This window comes from Tiliqua scincoides, chromosome 8, assembly GCF_035046505.1.
Source record: "Tiliqua scincoides isolate rTilSci1 chromosome 8, rTilSci1.hap2, whole genome shotgun sequence".
Lineage (NCBI taxonomy): Eukaryota > Metazoa > Chordata > Lepidosauria > Squamata > Scincidae > Tiliqua > Tiliqua scincoides.
The window spans coordinates 16,658,862-16,682,363 of NC_089828.1; the positions used below are offsets into that span (position 1 = coordinate 16,658,862).

The following is a 23,502-nucleotide window of genomic DNA, read 5'->3' on the forward strand; positions in this document are numbered from 1 at the left end:
CACCTATACCTGGGAGTAAGCTCATTAACTATCATGAGACTTTCTTCTGAGTAGACATGCCTAGGACTGGGCTCTGAGGACTCCTATCCACACTTACCTGGGAGTAAGCCCATTGACTGTAATGAAAGTTACTTCTGAGTAATGCCTAGGATTGGGCTCTGAGGGTGCAAAATCCTATCTACACTGACCTGGGAGTAAGCCCCATTGACTATAATGAGACTTAATTCTGAGTAGGTGAAAGATAAACTAGTTTAGGCTGAAAGCCTTTCAAACGAACAAATGAATGAATGAAATAAGTAGGCAAGCGAAAGGAGGGGCTCAGTGTTCTTGCGCGTGCGCACTGCTGCCACCTTCAAGGATGCTATTGAGCTTCCCCGCAGATGCTCTGATCTCCCTAAAGCGCAGGCTCCCCTAACTGCGCAGGCGCAATGCGAACCCGCATCGAGGATGGTCACGTGTGCAGAAGAAGGCGAAGCTTCGGGAGGAGAGGGAGGGAACAAATCATGAGCAGAGAGTAGCCAATCATTGCTTTAGGGCCGATGACATCATCGAATGTGAGAGTGAAGAGGCCAACTGCCAAGCTTGTTTCTCAGGTCCTCGGTAGCTCGCCGTGATCGTATAGTGGTTAGTACTCTGCGTTGTGGCCGCAGCAACCTCGGTTCGAATCCGAGTCACGGCAGAAAAGGACTGATTACTTTTTAATTGGGAATGGCTCCAGGAAGCACAGGAATGTGTGCAGTGTTGTATTAAGCGCAAGAAGTGCTATTGTTTCTGGGGAGGTTGAGAGTCTTTATTTCTCTGTAATAAAGAAATACTGTACGCACACTGTAATTTCTAATCTACATGCTTGGGTGCTGGTGAACCACATGGGTCAAGGGTTAATCCCTTAATCCCTTCCCTGTCTTCAAATTATGGTAGGGCAGGGAGGGGGGGGCCTTGATTAAATGCAGCCCACACCTCCTGACCCAATACAATTTAGCTAAATCATGCCTCCCTACCCTGTAACCATAGAAAAGAATAACTGGGGCCATTGCACTTTAAGGGGGGGGGTGACCCCTCTCTGGGCCCTTGTAATTCTAGCATCTCAATCATGATTCCCTCCCCCCAGTTGTTACTTTTTAAAAAAATTATTTGGCATGCTGCATTTATGCTATTTTAAGACTTTTTAAAATTTCAGTTTATAGCATCGATTTTCAACCTTTTTCATCTCGGGCACGCTGACAAAGTGCTAAAATTGTCCAGGCACACCAACAGCTTTTTGATAATTGACAAGACACACTGTGCTGCTGTTGCTGGTGGTGGTGGGGCTAGCATCCCCCAATGACCCTAATAATAAATAACCCTCCCCCAATTTTCTGCAGCACACCTGCAGACCATTTGCGGCACACTGGTTGAAAATCGCAGGTTTATAGTCTATGCCAGTGGTTCTCAAACTTTTTAGCACCAAGACCCACGTTTTAGAATGACAATCTGTCAGGACCCACTGGATGTGATATCATTAACATGGAAGTGATGTCATGGCTGGAAGTGATACCATCAATTTAGGCTTCAAACCTAAGATGCAATCAACCAAAGGTCCCATCACACAGTGCGCTCATGCTGTTATTATGTATAGCTTGGGATTCAAGCATTTCAGCTTGGAAGTCAAAGCAGAACATAGACTTGGATCCTTCTCCAACCACACAGTCCTCCCCCTTTCCAGCATCCCACCTTCCCACCTAGTCAGGGCAAAGCACCATGCCTCTCTTCCTCCAGGAATCCGCCTCTCCCAGCAGCTCTGTACCCTGCATTTTCAGCTCTGTATTTTCAATGGTGGCTGAGCAAGATGCTAAATGACCCACCTGAAATTGGCTTGCAACTCACCTAGTGGGTCCAGACCCAAAGTTTGAGAAATGCTGGTCTATGCCATCTTGGATGCCCAGTACAGCTACAAAAGTAATTTAGAGCCCAAACCTAGCCATGTCTACTCAGAAGTAAGTCAATGAGTCTTATTCCCAGGTAAGTGTGAATAGAATTGCAGCCTGAATTACATTCATTTCAGTTTCCCAGTGTTTTTGTTTGTTTGTTTTTATTTACTGAACTCTGAACCTTTGAAAGCCAGCCTGAACAGTGCAATGTTGCAACAGTACACAAGCTGAGACTTTGATGAGTCTCCAGTGGAAGGAAGTTTCTATAATTAGGGGGCAGCCATGAGAATGTCTCTCTCAGCACTTTGACTGATCTGATGCTTAAATGGTATCATCAAGAGGGTGGCTAGTACTGTGGATCTTGGAGATCAAAGCAGGACACAAAAGAGAAAGCACCAGGCATTGCAAGGGGAACATGGGGTCCTTTTCTGCATCATGTTATCCAGGGACAGATACTTGCAAGGAGAATCAAGAGAGGGGAGAATCAACAAATGGGAAAGGCTTAACCCTCCCCACCCATTGAGTCTATGGATGATAGATTCAGAGTGATGTAAGAAGATGCGCAGCAGATGGAACACTGGGTGCAGCACTACTCTGAGCTATATTCCAGAGAAATATAGCAGCAGATGGAGCAGCAGATGGAACGGGCGCAGCAGATGGAACGCTGGGTGCAGCACTACTCTGAGCTATATTCCAGAGAAAATGTAGTCACCGAAGAAGCGCAGAACAACATTGAGTGCCTGCCTGTGCTGGAAGAGCTTGACAGTGAACCAACCCTAGAAGAACTTCACGTGACCCTGGTCTCCCTTGCCTTTGGCAAGGCACCTGGAAAAGACAGCATCCCTGCTGAAGCCCTAAAATGCTGAAAAGAGATCATCGTCACTGAGCTGCATGAAATCCTCTGTCTCTGCTGGAGAGAAGGTGGAGTACCTCAAGACATGAGGGATGCAAACATCATCACGCTGTACAAGAACAAAGGTGACAGGGGTGACTGCAACAACTACCGCGGCATCTCTCTCCTTAGCGTTGTAGGAAAGCTGTTTGCCCATGTTGCACTGAAGAGGCTCCAGGTACTTGCAGAGAGCGTCTATCCAGAATCGCAGTGTGGATTCCGAGCCAACAGGTCCACCACTGATATGGTATTCTCCCTTAGACAACTGCAGGAGAAATGCAGGGAACAACGACAGCCACTCTTTATAGCCTTCATAGATCTCACAAAGGCTTTCGACCTGGTCAGCAGAGACGGCCTCTTCAAGATTCTCCCCAAGATCGGATGTCCACCCAGGCTCCTCAGCATCATCAGATCTTTCCACAAGGACATGAAGGGCACTGTTGTCTTCGATGGCTCCACATGAGACCCCTTTGACATCCGAAGCGGAGTGAAGCAGGGCTGTGTTCTTGCACCAACCTTGTTTGGGATTTTCTTCGCTGTCCTGCTGAAGCAGGCCTTTGGAACTGCAACAGAAGGCATCTATCTCCAGACCAGATCAGACGGAAAGCTCTTCAGCCTCTCCAGACTGAGAGCAAAATCCAAAGTCCAGCTGAAATGTCTGCATGACTTCCTCTTTGCCGACGATGCAGCTGTCACTACCCACTCTGCCAAAGATCTCCAGCAGCTCATGGATCGTTTTAGCAAGGCCTGCTAAGATTTTGGACTGACAATCAGCCTGAAGAAAACACAGGTCATGGTTCAGGATGTGGACTCACCTCCCTGCATTACAATCTCTGAGCATGAACTGGAGGTTGTCCATGACTTTGTGTACCTTGGCTCAACAATCTCCGACACTCTTTCTCTCGATACCGAGCTAAACAAGTGCATCGGTAAAGCAGCTACCACGTTTTCCAGACTCACAAAGAGAGTCTGGTCCAACAAGAAGCTGACGGAACATACCAAGATCCAGGTCTACAGAGCTTGCATCCTGAGTACACTTCTGTACTGCAGCGAGTCATGGACTCTTCGCTCACAACAGGAGAGGAAACTGAGCGCTTTCCACATGCGCTGCCTCCGACGCATCCTCGGCATCACCTGGCAGGACAAAGTTCCAAACAACACAGTCCTGGAATGTGCTGGAATCCCTAGCATGTATTCACTGCTGAAACAGAGACGCCTGCGTTGGCTCGGTCATGTCATGAGAATGGATGATGGCCGGATCCCAAAGGATCTCCTCTATGGAGAACTCGTGCAAGGAAAGCGCCCTACAGGTAGACCACAGCTGCGATACAAGGACATCTGCAAGAGGGATCTGAAGGCCTTAGGGATGGACCTCAACAAGTGGGAAACCCTGGCCTCTGAGCGGCCCGCTTGGAGGCAGGCTGTGCAGCATGGCCTTTCTCAGTTTGAAGAGACACTTTGCCAACAGTCTGAGGCTAAGAGGCAAAGAAGGAAGGCCCATAGCCAGGGAGACAGACCAGGGACAGACTGCACTTGCTCCCGGTGTGGAAGGGATTGTCACTCCCGGATTAGCCTTTTCAGCCACACTAGACGCTGTGCCAGAACCACCTTTCAGAGCGCGATACCATAGTCTTTCGAGACTGAAGGTTGCCAATACTAGATGTAAGAAGAGGTGGTAGAATGAACTGTACCACTGCAGACTGCAGGTGAGGATACAATTTTTATTACCCCCCCCCCCCCATGTACAGACTCTCTGCAGATAGGAAAACTAACCCAGCCAGCTTACCAAGAAAATTCCTCAAACCCAGTGACATTTATGCTCAGGACAGGCAGTTATATGGAGACAGAATGGAAGCATGACATGTGTTTTATGTTTATGCATTTTCATGCAGTGCTTCAGCTGTTACACTGAATGCATGGAAAGACTGCAGGATTATGTGAGCCATTCCTAGTTTAAGCCTCCATGCGTGCATCTTAATGTGTGCATATATATCCTATGTGCAGACATGTGTGGGGCTCTTTCTGTGCCTGCTTTTTCAGGATTCCTGTTCACACGGAGAGTCCTATGTGTGTCCAGTTGTATTGGCTTATGGTCCATATTCATGTGGGAAGTTGAATGCATGTAAAGTGGACGAGTGCAGTCCTGCTCTCCCCTGCATGTGGTAAAGTGCTATGCACATGGCCCAGTGTTTCTCCGCCACACCACTTCACATGGTCCACCTGTTCGAACTACCACTGGAGTTGGGGGGCTAGATGTGCTGTGACAAACACCAGTAAGAGGCTCATGGTGGGCGGCAAACACCAGTAAGAGGCTCATGGTGGGTGGCAGGGCTTTTTCAAGCATGGAAGAGCATGCTTTGGAGCTCTGCCCGCTGAGCCAAGTCTCCTTCCACTGTTTGTTGTGTCTCATTCCTGACCTCGCTGTTGGGTGGTAGGGGTTCAGGGGTCCCGTGAATACCACCATACACCACCTCAAGTATCACTGGTGGTACCCATACTACTGGTTGAGAAACACTTACATAGACTAAAGGCAAGACAGACACAGACCCACAGGCAGAGTGAGTGCAATGTGGTATTCTACCACAGGGAGTCACTGTTGTATTTTATTAAAACAACCTTAAGGTGCAACCTTAAGCACAGTTTCGCAGGAGTAAGCTGTACTGAACCAAATGGGACTTACGAGTACTTCTGAGTAAACCTGGATAGGCTTGTGGTTTTTACAAATATTTTCAATTTATCTCTGTCACAGTGCTCTGTCCCTACTTGCTTGAAGACGTCTATTATAGTGCCAGTTCCTAAGCAGACAGTAGTTGCTTCTCTCAATGAATATCAACCTGTGGCTCTAACTTAGGTAATTATGAAGTGTTTTGAGAGGCTGGTGTTGAAATGTATTAAGTCTGGTCTTCCACCCAGCATGGATCCTTGTCAATTTGCATACAGGAGTAATAGGTCAACTGATGATGCCATCTCTATTGTTTTACATACAGTCCTGCGTCATTTAGAGCAATGGGGTACATATGTACAGCTGTTATTTGTTCTGCTTTTAACACCATTCTACCTAGCAGGCTGTTTTTTAAAATGACTAGTTTGGGCATACGGCAAGACATTTGTCTGTGGATAAAGGACTTTTTGACAAATAGGCCACAGTCAGTTAGGATGGGCTCTTATTCTTCCACTCTAATATTAAATACAGGAGCTCCTCAAGGCTGTGTACTGAGCCCCTTCGTCTATTCCCTGTATACACGATTGTACCCCATCACATAACACCAATGAAATTATAAAATTTGCAGATGATACTACAGTGGTGGGAGCGGGAATGATGAGTCTGCTTATAGGAAGGAGGTACAGGAGTTGTTATTGTGGTGCAAAGAAAATAATTTCTCACTTAGCATAAAAAAAACTAAAGAACTTATAACTGACTTCCAGAAAAAGAGGGATGTACACACACCATTATACATAAATGGTGAGGAGGTGGAGAGGGTTGCTAGTTTCAAATTCCAAGGTATTTACATCACAGAGGACCTCTCATGGACTATTAACACCAGCATGTTGATTAAAAAAAGGCACAAAAGTGGTTATATTTTCTGAGGAAGCTTGGGAGGTTAAATTTGTCACAGCAGCTGCTTGTGTCTTACTATCATTGCACCATTGAAAGTGTCCTAACCTATGATATCTTGGTGTGGTACGGAAATTGCTCTGCAGAGGACAAAAAAGCTCTGCAGAGAATTATTAAGATCATGCAGCACATCATCAAATCAATGGTACAAATCAATGGTAAGGCCACACCTGGAATATTGTGTCCAGTTCTGGTCACTGCATCTCAAAAAAGACATAGTGGAAATGGAAAAGGTGCAAAAGAGAGCGACTAAGATGATTACTGGGCTGGGGCACCTTCCTTATGAGGAAAGGCTACGGCATTTGGGCCTCTTCAGCCTAGAAAAGAGGCGCCTGGGGGGGACATGATTGAGACATACAAAATTATGCAGGGGATGGACAGAGTGGATAGAGAGATGCTCTTTACACTCTCACATAACACCAGAACCAGGGGACATCCACTAAAATTGAGTGTTGGGAGAGTTAGAATAGACAAAAGAAAATATTGCTTTGCTCAGTGTGTGGTTGGTCTGTGGAACTCCTTGCCACAGGATGTGGTGATGGCATCTGGCCTGGATGCCTTTAAAAGGGGATTGGACAAGTTTCTGGAGGAAAAATCCATTACGGGTCTGATTTTAGAAATGGGCTATGTCAGAATGCCAGATGCAGGGGAGGGCACCAGGATGAGGTCTCTTGTTATATGGTGTGCTCCCTGGGGCATTTGGTGGGCCACTGTGAGATACAGGAAGCTGGACTAGATGGGCCATGGCCTGATCCAGTGGGGCTGCTCTTATGTTCTTATCAACCTTCATCTACCAGCTTTGGAGTACATCTATACATCTCTCTGTCTGCAGAAGTCACATAGTATTCTGAGAGACCCCTTCCATCCGGCTCATAAGTTCTTTGAACTGTTGCCTTTGGGTAGACAATACAGAACCATTAGAGCAGCACCACACGATTCCTGAACAGTTTTTATCCCACAGCCATAATTACATTGAATAAGTCGATATAGTTGTTGCCATGCTCCTGGGCATTATGGTCTGTTATACTGTTTTTATATTATGATGCATGTTGTATAGAATGTGCAGGTGAGTGTGTAGAGTGTGATTGTTGGAATTGTAGTATATATTTATGCTTGTATCTCAAAGGTGCATAAATTTCGTTGTGCTGTAGCACAATGACAATAAAGTTACTACTACTACTACTACCATCACAGGGAGGCACTGTTTTATTATAGCAACCTTAAGGTGCGACCTTAAGCACACTTTACCTAGGAGTAGGCTGTACTGAACCGAATGGGATTTACCTCTGAGTAAGCATGCATAGGATGGTGCTGGGAGAATATTTCTCTCTCTCTCTCTTCAACCAAATGTTCACAAAAGCAGTTTGCACAGTGTCAGAAACAAACTGAAGATGATTCCTCATCCCAAACCAGCTCACACCATCTCAGGCTGCAGTCCTATCCACACACTGACCTGGGAGTAAGTCCCTATTGATTATAATAGGACTTACTTCTGAGTAGACATGCCTAGGATTGGGTTTTAGAAAGACTCCAGAAAATGGGGCTAGAGAGAGAATATTTATTCTCCATGTACACCAATTTTAATACAGTGATGCAAAATGAATTTATTTTTATATTTTGTTTTTGACTGTGAGTTGATCCTTTGCTTGTGATGTGGAAAAAAGGGTGGAAGGACATGATGGGTGACAGTTTGCAGCATCCGGTGCAGAAGGGGAGTACGGAGTGAGGATGTGGGGCTTCTAGGAGGGCACAAGTGGCACCTGCTGGGGAAGAAGCTGGTGGGCACAGCAGCAATGAGGACTGGTACAGAGAGCCAAGTACAAGGTGCTGGGGGGGGGGGGAAGCCAGGGCCTCTGAGAGGAATTTTATCAGGGGGTACAAAATTTCTTTTGTGCCCTTCCCAAAGAGGTAGGAGGTGAAACAGAGTGGGGGGTGGCAGTGGGGGTGGGCGGATTGGGAGGAAAACAGGCAGGGGGAAGTGGCAACAGCTGAAATAGTCCTTGGAAACCAGGTCTACCAGTCTTCCCACTGCAGAGCTCAGGTCCACCTGCCTGCCCAGTGCTTGCAGCTGGTTACAGCAGGGGTGCCCAAACCCCAGCCCTGGGGCCACTTGCAGCCCTTGAGGCCTCTCAATGTGGCCCTCAGGGAGCCCCCAGTCTCCAATGAGCCTCTGGCCCTCCAGAGATTTGTTGGAGCCCACACAGGCCCGATGCAACTGCTCTCAGCATGAGGGCGACTGTCTGACCTCTCGCGTGAGCTGTGGGATGAGGGCTCCCTCCACTGCTTGTTGTTTCACATCTGTGATGCAGTAGCAGCAGCAAAGGAAAGGCCAGCCTTGCTTTGTGCAAGGCCTTTTATAGGCCTTGAGCTATTGCAAGACCTTCATTCATTCTTTAATGTATTCATTTAAGTAAACTTATGTAAATTTATTCAAATTTTTAAATGTAAATTGATTCTTCCCCCCCCCAGCCCCCGACACAGTGTCAGAGAGACGATGTGGCCCTCCTGCCAAAAACTTTGGACACCCCTGGGTTACAGTAATACGGAAAACCTAAAAACTTTCAAATCTAGAAAATCATTGCACGAAATCAGTATCACTGTATTTAGCCTCACGCTAGAATGGAAAGTGTCCTGTGTACACTAAGGATGACTTCTGCAGCAGCTGCTCGGCTGAGCTCCTCTATGCTCCTTCATAGTAAACTAATCCAAAGCTACAGAGCTACTGGAGCAGGTCAGTTTTCTCCTAGACATTACACTGTTAAGGAATGTATGCATTCCTACACCTGGTGTGCATGGCATGTGGCAGTAGTTGCTGCCATGTGCCCACAGTAACGCCCTTGGCATCTGGTGTGGGCAGTGAGTCTGGGCGAGACTGGAAAATGTAAGACTCCAGGAAATTTCTGGGCCTCCTCCTTTGGCTCCTGGGCCCCCTTTCTGACTCTGAGCCAAACTACCCCCTTTACCCCCCTCTCCTAGGTCCTGGGCAAAGCACTAAGTTTTGCAGGGAGTCTCACTGTGCTCTGCAAGTGGCCCTGGGGCTCAGGCTGTCTCCTTGCCAGTGGCATAGCTAGAGGGGGCAAAGCACTAAGTTTTGCAGGGAGCCTCACTGTGCTCTGCAAGTGGCCCTGGGGCTCAGGCTGTCTCCTTGCCAGTGGCGTAGCTAGAGGGGGGCAAAGCACTAAGTTTTGCAGGGAGTCTCACTGTGCTCTGCAAGTGGCCCTGGGGCTCAGGCTGTCTCCTTGCCAGTGGCGTAGCTAGAGGGGGGCAAAGTGCTAAGTTTTGCAGGGAGCCTCCCCGCGCCGTGCAAGTGGCCCTTCCACTTCGGAGACATTCCGGCTGGGGGGAGCAAAACGGAGGCTCCCTGCAAAACGCGGTGCTTCCCCCCCCCGCTACGCCACTGGCAAGGAGAGCGGAGCCCTGCACGGGGTGCCACCAGAAGGCGAAGGCGGGGGATCGGGGGAGATGGGCGGGCACAGGGACTCGGCGCCAGCCGGCAAGCAGGAGCTCCGGCAGCCGGGCAGCGCCCCCCGCTCCTTCCCGGGGCCGAGGCCGCCTCCCCGCCGCAGCAGCCCGGCCGGACGCCGGAGGCGCAGCATGGCGCGCTGGCTCCGCGACCGCCTGCTCTTCCGCAGCGCCAAGCCCGCCCCGCCGCAGCCCGACTACACGCCGGGCCCGGAGCAGCCCGACCTGCTGGCCGCCTACCGGCTGCAGAGGGAGCTGGACTTCGAGGACCCCTACGCGGGGGGCGCCCCCGCCGAGCCCCCCGGCGCCCAGGGCCGCCGCTGCCGCTCGCCCAGGCGCCGCCTCATCCGGGTGGAGGTGGCTCCGGAGGCCGCCCCCCGCGCCGACGACCCCCACGGCCAGCCGGAGAAGGTGGGATCGCCCCCTCCCCTCGCTGGGTAGGGCTGGGCTGTGGGCTGGGCTGGGCTGCGGGGTACTGTAGCCAGAGCCGCAGGTGGGCTTCCTCTGCGAAAGATACTGTCTTTTCCATTGGGGGCATCGCACAGACCTCTGGCGACATCCCCGGCCCCGATCCCAGCAGGCTCACAGGCTAGGCGTGTCTACTCAGAAGTATGACACATGCTAGTCAATGGGGCTTGCTCCCAGGTAAGTGTGGATAGGTCTGCAGCCTCAGGAAGAAGTCCCATTGTTTCCATTCTCTCCCCTCCCCCCATATAGCTGGATATTGGCCCCTATTGCAGCAGACCCGGAAAGAAGTCCCATTGTTTCCTTTCAATGGGATATAGCTGGGTTGGCCCCTATCCCCAGCCCCTATCCCAGCAGACTCACAGCCCAAGCCTAGGCATGTCTACTTAGAAGTAAGACTCATGCTAGTCAATGGGGCTTGCTCCCAGGTAAGTGTGGATAGGACTGCAGTCTCAGGAAGAAGTCCCATTGTTTCCATCCCCCCCATACATCTGGATTTTGGCCCCTATCCCCAGCCCCTATCCCAGCAGACTCAGAAAGAAGTCCCATTGTTTCCATTCAATTGGATACAGCTGAATTGGGGATATATCCCTATCCCTGAAGACTCAGAAAGAAGTCCCATTGTTTCCTTACCCACAGGACGGGGGTATATAGCTGGGTTGGGCTGTTACACTAGTGATTTTCAGTAACAACATTAACAATGAAGGAACAGATTGACCCACACTAGGCATGTTTACTCAGGAGTAAATCTCAGTTTGTTCAGTGTGACTTTTCTCCTATATTTGAAGGCGTTAGGCTGATCATGGCAGAGGGTATCATTCTAATCTAATCTATACCGCACTTTTCCTCTAGATCAGTGGTCTTCAAGTCTTTTCGTGCCATGACCCAAATAAATGCAGTATGAGACTGGGGACCCCACTATTTATCCCATGCCCCTCCCAAGACCCAATCCACCACCCCATCCCTGTCCACTCCCCACCCCCATAATGCCTTCCCAGCATGTATTTGCAACCAAATATTCTTATTAGAGAGGGCATAAAAAGTGGCCATGAAGCCTAGCACTAGTGAAAGCTATTTTAGCACAATTGCTAAGAACCTGAGCCGGACTGGGACACTTATCTCCTGGTAACTGAAGGGATACACCAGATGCTTCCCCCTTTACCTGGTGGTGCTCTAGTTCAGTGGTCTTCAACCGTTTTATTCCTGTAAGTTGCCATGTCCCCACTACTGAGGCTTCGTGACCCCATTGGGGTCCTGACCCCAAGGTTGAAAAACACTGCTCTAAATCCCATTCATTCATTCACCAGATGCATGAAGGGTTTTCAGTTGGCAGGTCCAGATACCTCACAGAGCAAAGTACAGTAGTATACCAAAAACGCTGTAAACAGTGGGGGGTCAGAGGAACATGAAAGACATTGTTTTAAAAACATCTATATATTTATTGGTTTATTTAAATAATAAATGTATTTTAAAATATTTCTGTCTCACCTTTTGATCCCACTTAGGGACTGTCAAGGTGGCTTGATTTTAAAGATTTTAAAGCTATCAGTAACCAACAGTGAAAAAATGAAAAGCATAGAGACAGTAATTAGCAAAAATATCCAGAGGCAGCACAATTAATTAATTAAAAGCAAGGTTGTACTGGTGGGACCTAACCACCTGCCTAAAGGCCAGCAGTTAGGGGACCATCTGAGCTCCATTGGGAAGAGAGTTCCAAAATCTGAGCATGGCCATTAAAAAGGCCCAGCCCTGCATCCCAGCTGGTAATGAGACATGGAACAAGGCCACAGATGTTGAGTAAGTAGGTGGGCAGTTGTTTAGGACCCAATAGGGTGCTGTGACCCACTACTACAGTGTTTAAATTAGCATGGTAAAGCTAGGAAGAGTTTATTAAAACCAATTACGGCTGCTGTGAATGGTCAATGTATTCATCTTGTCTATGGTCTATGTTTGGGCTTAGCATAGAAATGCCATGAGCATATAGATCAACCAGCTCAAAATAAACCTTCATGTCTCTGTGGGTGAGCCTTAGCCAATGAACATTTGTCCCACAATGGGTTTGTTAGCTGTAAGGTGCCATAAATGTCTTTTTTGTCTATTTTGTTTTGTTTCAATGAAATATGCTTGTAAGCAGGTGTGCCAAAGACGGCAGTCTTAGGAGAAATATACATATTCCTTAAACATGTGTTAATCTTGCCTCTCTTCATGGTGGAACTCAAGATGAACATAAGAAGAGCCCTGCTGGATTAGGCCAAAGGCCCGTCTACTCCAGTTTCCTGATTCTCACAATGGCTCACCAAATAACTCAGGGAGCACACAAGACACCAAGAGAGCTGTATCTTGTTGCCACTCCCTTGCATCTGGCATTCAGGCAGACTCTTCTGACTTTCCCACCAGTCAATTTTAGTGGCTCTCCCCTGGTGTGTATCGGTGGTGTTCATAAAGCTTGTAGGTGGTCATCCATCCAAGTGTTGTCCAAACCTAGCTCTGCTTAGCTCTGCAAGGTGCTCAGGGCAGTGTACCAGACCCCCCTCCATTTCCTATTCACCTCATCCCTGTGTGGTAGATTAGGCTGAGAGATTGTGACTGGCCCCAAATCACTCAGTGACCTTTGTAGCCAAGTTGATTTGAACTGGGTCTCCCCTGTCCTCTATGTCTCACTTTTCTTCCATGATACTCTAGGCAGGGTACACAGGTTCCTCAAGCAGTCCCTATGCAGGTGCTGAAGGGCTTAGCTTCAGTGCAGGCGCTCCATCACCTTTATCTGAGCAGTGGTACATTTCTCCATCCTGAAATCCTATGGCTCTGACTAACTGGTTTCTCTTCTCACTGTCAGATGATGATTCTGGAGGACTATGCAAATCCATTTGATACCAGGCAAGAAGCCAGTGGTCAAACAAGCGAGCAGGAAAGGGTGAAAAGCGAAGGCTACATGGAACCATACGAGGCTCAGAAGTTGTTGGAGGGTAAGGTATCAGTTTTGTCTGAAATGCTCTCTATTCCAGAGCTCTCTGATACAAGACTCTGGAATGTACTTAAGACTTTGAAATCAGAGCATAATGAAGCATGCAGGCATTTTCCATTTGATGGTCTCCTGCTAACACAGTACATGTCAGAAATACTTTTCTTTCATTATCCGGTGGTTTCCTGTGCTCCTCATTTGATACTTCAGTGTTAAATTAGAAGCTTAGGCAGTGTTCTGGTGTAAGATGGTGTGGACTGTACCATCCAGTGACCCTGCAGTCCTCTTTTTCTGCTGTGCAGATGTGTGGGGCATCAGCGTAGGCCAGTTGTTTCCAAACTGTGAGCTGTGGCTCTCCAGGGAGCTGCAGAAACCAGCCAGGGGACCGGGGAATCCACGTAAAAAAGCCCACTGCCTTATATAATGTATAGTATTGTAGTCCTAATAGGGAGCCATGGCCAATAGCCCAGTAGGTCAAGAGAGCCACGAGTTGAAAACATTTGGGAAGCACTGTTCTAGGCCAAAATAGTAGCACTGTGTGGTTAATAGCAGTGAATTTCAACCAGTAAAGAGCTGGGAACCACCTTGAACCATAACCTGCAGTATTGAATCTTCAGAGCCCCGTAGGCTAGCCAGTGAGCAAGAGGGGTGGGCGATTGAGCAATCATAGTTGACATTTTCCCACCAGGTAGTAGCCCACACAACAGGATGTCCAGGCAGATGCAACTGCTCTGAGCATTCCTGTCCCCCAAACGAGGAGGACTTTGCACAGTGCCCAGGTGAAACTGAAAGGTCTGCTCACCAGGCAGATGGATCCACTTGAACCCCAGATCCAGCCCCCAGGCCAGGGTTTGAGCCGACCTGTTCTAGGCCAATTAGAAGGAGAGGAAGGACAAAGGGTATAATAGTGATAGTGTGCACTCAGTTTTAAAAGTTGGAGGGAGAGAAAAAGGAAGTGAGGTTAGGCAAGGGAGACAGCAGTGGGAGTACTGCAGCAGGGGAGCATGGGTGGTATGGTAGGAGACTGAACAGGACCCACTGAACTAAGCATTGGAACCTAAGAAAAGCAATCTTGCCAAAGCCTCTGGTTGGATATATCTAATTTAGGACCTTTGGCCTTGCCCCTGTTCAAATTGTGTAGGCCTGAGGTTCAAAACAGAATGTTGGTAGCAACACTTTGATGACCCACCTGAGGTCAAGACACAACCCACTTCCACTTGTTGAAGAGCTATGGTTTATGCAGTGTGATGGAGCTGAAAGAATGTGATCTGGTCCCTGGAAAATGTATTTCCCATCCACCATGAGATGCGTTGGTTGGGAACGCAAAGCAGGGCTTCCACTGAAGGCCTAAAAATAAGACCTAGGAATATGCTTAGCCCAGTTTCTTCCTCTTTGTATTGTCCTGGCCACAAATTCCCAGCCACCTTGTGTGCCCCTTGGGGAGAAAAGTGGGATATAAATGTAGAAAATGATTAAATATTCTACAAATATAAGTCTTAATTGTTGCCGTTGCTGTCTGTGCCTCTCGCAGTACTCTTCAACAATCCAGAGCAGGGTATTTAGTGTGCTGTAAGAAGTTGGATTTGGAATTTGGGGTAGCTTCTGGTTGAAACCTGAGAAATGCGAGGCTAAAATCCAGGCCGGATTTTACCTGCATTTGTTAGTCATTTGAATGCATTTGATAGCATTTGATAAAGCAGACTTTTTACTTCTTTGCTACCAGAGATTCAGGGGAAGTGTTCTAAGGAAGGGCTCACCATTCAAAAGCCTCTGCACTTGTACGATATTCCTTATGATGCAGTGGATGACGGCACAGATGCAGACATTTCTCACCTCCCTTGTATCCAGTGCCGCTACTCATGGCTGCCAGAAGACGATGAGCGGCCACCGGAGGAATATGACCAGCCTTGGGAGTGGAAAAAGGAGCGGATCTCCAGGGTTTTTGCAGGTAAGCAGGGGAAAGGCGTCAGTGCATAAAAGGTGTTATGGGAGGGAGGGGATAGGTGAGAATTAGACTAGTAGGAGAGAAGGACAATATCTCCTTTATTTTTTTCATCCAAGGACTCTTGACCCATTTGCACATTACACAGGAGAACCATGATTGGATCTCTCAGACCTTCCATTTTTTAATGAAATGCCGCAAGTTGGGGGGGATGCTGCCGATTTATTTGAACAGTAGCACTGGAGAAGGGGAAGTTTAGCCCTTTCCTCTTTCATCATATCCTCAGCCAAAATGGTCTTTTTCCCCTCCTTAGGAGCAAACAGGAGGCTTGTAAGGATGTGAGTTTGATTGGAAACAAGGCATGGGTAGGAAAGGTGAAATCCCCCTCCCCACCACTGCTTAAATTAAATTGGCAGCCCTCCCACATTGGGAGGGAAAAAAGAAAGTGTTGAGCGATTCCATCATGGATCTTCTGCTTAATGTGCTGCTTGCCCTAACTTCTAGCTTCTCAATTCCAGATGCCTTACCTGGTATGTTGTTTTATAATTCAATATGTTTAGAGTTATAATATTATAATACAGAGTAAATGTGAGTTGAATGCTGAAGATGTGCTGCTGATTTTAACTATCTCATCGTCTGTGTAGTCTCTTTACAGTTAACATACTGGGTTTTGTCTGCAGTCCCGTACCTACTTACCTGGGAGTAAATCTCACTGAAATAAATGGAGCTTTCTTTTGCGCAGACGTGCATAAGATTGCACTGTTAGTCTGTATCAACTGCCATTCAATAAACAATCTGTGCTTTGACTGTGCTAATCTCCAGTCTCATGGGGAATATGTGCCACTTGCTTTGTTTTTGGGTGACGCATGCAGGTGGCACAGCAAGCATCATCATAGAGGCATTCCCACTTCTTTCTCACTTGTAGGAGGGAATGCTTCTTCTAAGGGCCCAATCCTATCCAACTTTCCAGTACTGGTGCAGCCAGAATGCAGTCCCGAGATAAGGAAAGAAATGTTCCCATACCTTGAGGAGTCCTCTGTGACTGCCTCCCCACCACAGGATGTAGTGCACACCTCATTGGCACAGCTACATCGGCACTGGAAAATTAGATAGGATTGGGTCCTAAAACAGCATTTGCATTCTGATGTTTCTATAAGTACTTGTTTGAAAAATAGATAATTTTGTCCTTTAATCTTCCACCTGATTGATCAGGGTGCACTTTTAAAGTGGACTGTATTTTTAATCAATTAGTCTAACTGATGAACCAGGCTAAAGCTTGCTATTTTCTACTTATTCTGCTTCCCCCACTGGAGTGGCTCTAATGCTCCAAACTGTGGGCATGGAATGGTGCTGAATACAGCATGGAGACATGCTGAAGCAGTCCATCCATCCATCTGCTTTCCTTCCCACTTCTTTATCAAATGCTTCCAGCATTTCCCTAGTGCTGCCTTCTCCAAAGCGAGGGCAATGTGCATCTCTGGTGACCATCTGATTGTAGAGGTGCTGGTAAGGGGATGGCCTGGAATAAAGCCCCTGGAGGGTCTCTGCCCCCAGCAGGCTGCAATCAGAAAATAGAAGTGTAGGCGCCAAGGGGACATTCCTGTTCTCCTCCCCTTCCCGCCCTCAGCACACAACTGTTGTGTCTTACTTATCCCTTCCCACTGCCTGCAAAACAAGTTAGCCCGTAGGCTTCCCCTGTTCAGCTAAAATCTGCCCAGTTGTCTTGGCTGCATGTGGCAGGCAGATAAACACCATCTGTGTAAAACACCCTTCTTTCCTCAAGGCTGCTCTCATCCCACACCGAGGGAGGGAGGGCCTCATTCTGCTGCGAGTGTGGGTTCAGCCAGGGTAGCATCTTGACAACCCGCCACCAGTGCTCTCTTTTTCTCTCTGATGTCTTGTTCAGTTGAGATTGAAGGGATCCAGGAGTTACCGTGGCCACCACCTGTTGGACAGCTTGATAGCACTGCTCACCACTTGGATGCTGAGGGCCCACCTACTCTCCAAAGTATCAGTGCCAGATGCCTGTCTGCAGACACCCCATCAAGTCTCCCAAACATCAGTACCAGCCCTCCAGATGCCAGAGCTCTGTTGAGTCCTTTGGATGTCAGTGGTGGGTATCCCCAAACCACACAGACTTTTGGATAGGAGTATGAATATTTTGTATGTATGGTGTATGGATGGGAGTACGAGATGATATAGTCAGAGGGCCTAGAGTTGGGGCAACTTTGCCATGTCCTGTCAGAAAACAAGATCCTGAGAAATCCCTCTGGTTTAATGTATTTATTTTAAACCAAGCTTCTAGTCCGTAGAGTTGTAGAGGAGAACCTGGGAACCAAATCAGAGAATACTAGAGTTGGAAGGCACCTTGGAGGTCATCTAGCCCAGCTCCCCTGTTCACTTGCACCCCTGATAGATGGCTATGCAGCTTCTGCTTGACAGCCTCCAGTGAAGTTTTACATCTCTTGCTTAAAGATTACATGTTACTTTTCATTTCATGTGTGGTCCCCACTCCCACAATGTTTGGTTTTTTTATCCAAGCAGCTCCAAGTGGCTTTAGGATGATCAGAGAAATGGGCAAGGGGAGAAGGGACTGTTTAACCCTTTCTTTGGCAGCCACTTGTCTGTTTAAATATTTCCCCCTCCAGCTGGTTTCTGTCCCATGGGCAAAATCGTGTGTGGGTCTCTGTATCTTTTCTCACTTTGGTTGAAAAAGAGCTTGGGGCAGCACGATTTGGACTTGACAAATGGTTGTCAAGGGAAGGGTTAGAACAGCCCCTCTTTACCCGAGTGACGCCACTGCTGTATTGTCAACACTGACTGGCATTGTCTCTCCTGGGCTTTAGGCAGGGGTCTTCCCCAGCCCTATTTGGAGATGCTATGGATTGAACACAGGACCTTCTGCATGCAAAACAGGTGCTTTCCCACTGAAGCACAGTGCTGATTAATGCTCTGAATTCTTCAAGTTCCATCTGAAATGCATGGTTTGGTGCTTCTTTCTTGACCCTGCTTCACTGTCTCTTCACCCCACCTGAATTCAGAGCTCCAAGGGTCTTGTGCTCCTTCCCCCACTTGCCTGTCCTTTCTAAGAAGACACTGTCATTCTGCATGCCAGAGCTCACTGTCACTTATCCCTACCTTAATACCCAGCTGTATGTTGTTGTCTTTCACCCCCAAGGCAAGGGAGGAGTAAAGAGCCAGCTTCCATCTTGCATGGAGAAGAGGAGTAGCACATGCTGGCTGAGCTTGGAGCCTGAGTTAGTTTTCGGTGAACGTGTGAATCCCAGTTTGCCACTGGAGAGTCAGGCGTGAGTAGCTTGGAAGTGGGCACGGGGAGGTGGGGATGGTTGGCTGCCTCCACTGCATGCCTGGCCATGTGGTTCCCAGAGCACCCTCAATACATTGATGCCATTGATGCCAGTCCCGCATCACAGGAATACATTCCCCAGAGTCCATGTCTTCTTTTCGCCATGTCTGGGTAGTAGGGATGCTGGTAGTGGCATCTAGCCCTAGAACACCTCAGACGCAGTTGGGTCTCCAGAGCAGTAGCCAGAAAGTGAAAGTGTCAGGAACTGAGAATCGCTATCTGGATCAGAATGGTAAAAAACAATACAAAAGTATAGTCCACACTAAAGCTCTATTCTTACTTGATCACATGATCCGTTAATGTGGGAGGCACCGCTGTGCTTGCTGGCCATGTCTCCCAATGCTACTGTATTCACACATTTGATATAAATGAGAAAGGGACTCTGTGTGTACAGGTTGTGTTATAAGCATGTAGGGCTTCTCCATGCTTGAGGGGCAGTATGGTATAGTAGTTAGAGCTTATCAGGATGACTAGGTCCATATCATCAGCTGTGAAGCTCGAAGAGTGGTTTTTTATTCATTTGAAGAAGCTGGGAGAAATGACCAGTACTTTCTCTTAGTCTTATCTACTTTGCAGGGCTGCTGTGGGGATAAAATAGAAAAGGGACAACTTTGGCTGCTCTGAGCGTCTTAGAGTTGATGAACATGACCTAAAATAAATGCTAGCTCAAATTCTGGTCAATTCAAGGTTGCAACTCTAAAGACATTTAGGCTGTGATCCTAAACATGCTTACCTGGGAGTAAGCTGTACTGAACAAAATAAGACTTACTTCTGAGCAAACATGCATAGGGTCACACATGTTTCCAATCAGGATTGGATCCTGTGGTTGCTATTTGGCAAGGACAAAAAGATCCATTGGTACCCATGGGAATTGTTTTCTGTGCCGCATAGCAGCTGTGGGGGTCCCAAGTCCAGATCAGGTCAAAGGACTGAGGCCTCTCTCTGTGTGGGTGGCCCTGATTTGGATTTGGCCCTGTGTAGCTGCTATTTTGAACACAGAGGTCCCCATCGCCTCAGGTGTGTCATCTAATTGGGCTGAGCTGGGGGCCTTATAGGTGTACAACTAAATGATTGCCTTTCCCACTCTACAGGTGGTATCATGGGGCATTGAGCCGGGTGGCTGCTGAGGGGCTGCTGCGACTTTGCAGGGAAGCCAGTTACTTGGTGCGGAACAGTGAAAGCAGCCACGATGGCTTCTCCCTCTCCCTCAAGTGAGTGCCGCATGCATCCTGAGGTTGGGGGGCATAAGGGTGCACTGGGGCAGCAGGTTGGGTGAATCAATGCTGAGCAAGGAGAATCGTAGAGCAGCCTTGCCTCCTGCATCTGTTTAATTGTATTGACTATGCCAGGAATAATAATTTTATTAACCTTTAGGATAGGCATGTAGAGCTTGTAAAAACAACAAAGAGTCTTGGGGCACCTTGAGGACCAATGCAGGTATGTGTCACTTAACGATGGGGATACATTCTCTGATCCCCATTGTTATGTGATTAGATTGTTAAACGAACATCACACCCTATCTAGTGCCTTTGATGAGTAAACAGACACTCCCTGCCAGACACTTGCTGGCTGCACAGGCTACTGGAGATAGACTGCCTCTTCTTTGCATTAAGAGCCTCTCTGTTGTGTAAACAGTCACTCTGCAGCAGGCTGTGGGAAACCTGATTGCCGCATTAAGAACCTCTTTGCTGTGCTTTGACCATCTTCATATATGCAGTCCGTCGTTATGCGGTCCATTGTTAAGCAGCGCACGCCTGTACGTTTGTTGTAACATAAGCTTTCAAGGACTGGACTCCACTTCTTGAGAAGCACAGTTATCCTCGATTAGCAGGTGTATACCTGGGTAGAGATGACAAAAGAAATGGCTAATAGTGGGATCAAATGGCCATGAAATGTACAAAGTACATTCTGTGAAGCTTAAAGACATATAAGATAAACACAGTGACCTTAACCAGTGATCACAGAATAATGTAGTGAGAGAGCACCTGCTTTACATGCAGAAGTTTCAGGTTCAGTCCCTGGCATCTAGGTAGAGCTGAGAAATACCCCTATCTGAAAGCTTGAAGAGCCACTGCTAGTCACTTGAGATAATGATCCAGATGGACCAGTGATGCAGCAGAAGGCAGCTTCCATATTTGGGGAGAGGTAGGGTAGGAGCCACTGCATAAACTGATCATCATCTTTCTGTCCCTTCAATCTAGGAGCAGTCAAGGCTTCCTACACATGAAGCTCTTGCAGACAGAAGACAAGAAGTTTGTTCTGGGCCAGCACAGTCCACCATTTGACAATATCCCCGAGATCATCCACCACTACGCCAGTCACAAACTGCCCATCAAAGGTGCAGAGCACATGTCTCTGCTTTACCCGGTCACCACACAGCCCTCCAATTGTCTTGCAGCAGAACAGTGACCTCCAGGGGAAAACTTGGAATGGGCATAGTTGGACTGGGAAGTGCACTGAAGCACCAGGCAAGAAATTAAATGCTTTGGGGTTCTCTGGACTGCAGCTTGTTTGCATAGACCAGGGGAGGAGGGCCTCCCATGACTAGGGCCATCAAAGCAGAATCCAGAACCTCAGATTTAGGAGATGTCTATCTTCTGCTCTGTATTTTTGCAGAGCAACTATACCTTGCATGTTGGACCCCAGGGCATCCAAATAATGTACCATAAACCTATGGTATATTTACATGAGGCCCCCAAAGTAGGAGAGGCTCAATCCTTAGTTTGGGGAGTTTGGAGTTACAGAATTGGCTGACACCTTTTGAGGGTTATGACTCCTGACCTTCTGCAACAGTATGATTTTGAGTCCTCTGACAGATGCTTATTCAGGCCCTGTTCCAAAAGGCATAAATATCTCATGCTCACTGTAGCATGTGTGAATAAGGCATTGAAATTCATATCATCTGATGTTAAGTTGGACACAGTGCTTTTCAACAGAGAGGTATCCGATTGAGTGTCTTCAAGAGAGGGAACACGTGTGCAAATGACTCTCAATCTCCTCTTGATTTTTACAACTTGTCTTGGACATTTGTTTTCTTTTCCTCATCCAGCTACGCTTATAGTTTTCTTGTCACTGCCTGTCTTGACCTCCATTTGCTGCAGTTTCATCTCTGGCCAAGGGATCCTGACAGTCTCCTTTAAGCAGCCTTAAATTTCCACAGGATTTTGTCCTGGCTGATGGCCCCATAGACTTCATATGGACAGGTGTGTTGACTGGCCTCTGCACTGCCAAATCCACTCTTTCCTCACCAGAGGGAATGAAATTGACTATACTGCCTCTGATGACTCTGTTGCATGTGTCAAATTCAGGCAGACTTCTGCTGGAGCCAGTGTAGCAGCCTGCACACTTAACAGCTGCTCATCTCATCACCGCTCATCATAATCTCGCTGCCCCTGATGGGAAAGCAAGAGCTTCAGAGAGGCCCATGGCGAATCCCATCAGTTACCCTCCAGGCAGTGATGTGATGAACCAAGAAGACTAAAGGAAATAAAAGGATTTAGAAAAGAAACAGTTATAAGAAAGTGGATGTTTGCATGTGTCAATATCCTCATTATTATGGATTTACCCAGGATGCATTGTGAAACCCTTATTTGGTACTAGTCAGGTGGTATTTTCTCCTGGCTTCTTCAAATGAATAAAAAGCTAAATTACAATGGAATACCCTGATTGTGCCTATATTCTTGATTAATACCAATCTGTGGTTTATGTTTGCATAGAGCTTTCCTCCTTGCATCCTATTTCTGACCATGCTCGATTGTATTTATTCCTTTCCTTTTAACAGAGTCAAAATAATCTTTCTTGCATTTCAGCAGAAGGGCAACTTTTTTTTTTTAAAAGGGTTGAAAGACAGTTTGCTTTTGCTTTTTCCAAGGGAGTTTCTATAGACATCCAAACTTTTTTTTCCTGGTGTAATGGGCAAGCTTGTCATTTTTAGATTTGTACAAAAGTTTGCATTGCTGCAAAAGATAGGCATCTGCTGGGATATAAATGCTAGATGTGTGGGTTGTGGGACTTTTCCTGAGTTACTTACACAGCAGGGTCCCAGCATCCCCATCCGTGGAGCACATGCACGCAGAAGGTTCCAGATTCAATCCACAGCATCTCCAGGCAGGGCAAGTTAAGAACCCCTGCTGTCAACCTGCCTGTCACTAATCAGTGTAGACAATACCAAGTAAAATGGACTGAAGATATTGTTGGAGTTGGAGATATCCCCCTTTGGAGAGTTGCAGCTGGTGATATCTCCCTGTGTTTCACTGAATCCTACTCTGTGCCTTGGAAAGTACCTGAAACCTGGCAGGTGACTGCTTTGCCATTCCAGGACATCTGCAGACATGACAATATGGTCACTAGGAAATCTCTGATATGTTTATTTTCAAGAAAGAGGTCAGATGTGCATTGAAGGTGTGTGCTCTCCACCATCCAAGGGATCCGGCCCCTGCAGTCTGCACTGGTCTTCTACTTGCCCACTTCATGGCTGGGAGAGATAGCAGGATCAAATGCTTGACACTTTGCTGTTGCAGGCACACTGGGGGTTACAGTCCTGGAAGGAGACTCCCACCAACACAGCATTCTAGGCAAGCCTCCAGGATCTGTCACGAATCAACAGCCTACCCCATTGGTATGTGGGGGCTGAGGAAAGGCTGCAAGTGTTTGGAAGCCTGTCATTGCCTCTTACAAAACGGTGGGGACATTTTTGCAATGAATCGTTTTGTGGATTGGCAGAGAAACTGACAGCACAGACTCTTTCTTCAGTTCTGTAAGAACAGGTTCCTGAGCATTTGATTGAAGAAGGATCTTGCTCTGAGCAGTATGGCTCAGTGTGACTGGGGGATGTTGCCCAATTGTGCAATGCAATCCTATGCATTTTTTCTCAGAAGTAAGTGTCACTT

The 23,502-nt window shown here is 47.5% G+C and overlaps 1 protein-coding gene and 1 non-coding gene across 4 annotated transcripts; both read left to right on the forward strand.

Annotated features, from left to right (window-relative positions):
* The first annotated feature begins 607 nt into the window (after window positions 1-607).
* TRNAH-GUG (transfer RNA histidin (anticodon GUG)) lies at window positions 608-679 on the forward strand. Its single transcript has one exon. It is a non-coding gene; the product is annotated as a tRNA-His (tRNA).
* Window positions 680-9,894: 9,215 nt separating this feature from the next.
* SHF (Src homology 2 domain containing F) lies at window positions 9,895-22,271 on the forward strand. 3 transcript variants are annotated; one of them, XM_066635488.1, is made up of 7 exons: window positions 9,895-10,288; window positions 13,179-13,308; window positions 15,028-15,252; window positions 17,153-17,359; window positions 18,425-18,554; window positions 19,705-19,824; window positions 20,815-22,271. In XM_066635488.1, the coding sequence occupies exons 1-7, from the start codon at window positions 10,010-10,012 to the stop codon at window positions 21,020-21,022; spliced, it is 1,299 nt and encodes a 432-aa protein (XP_066491585.1). In that variant the 5' UTR covers window positions 9,895-10,009; the 3' UTR covers window positions 21,023-22,271. The 3 variants fall into 3 exon arrangements, with proteins under 3 accessions (XP_066491585.1, XP_066491587.1, XP_066491586.1); XM_066635489.1 differs by lacking the exon at window positions 9,895-10,288 and adding an exon at window positions 10,386-10,522; XM_066635490.1 differs by lacking the exons at window positions 18,425-18,554; window positions 20,815-22,271 and having other exon boundaries at window positions 19,705-19,818.
* The last annotated feature ends 1,231 nt before the right edge of the window (window positions 22,272-23,502 follow it).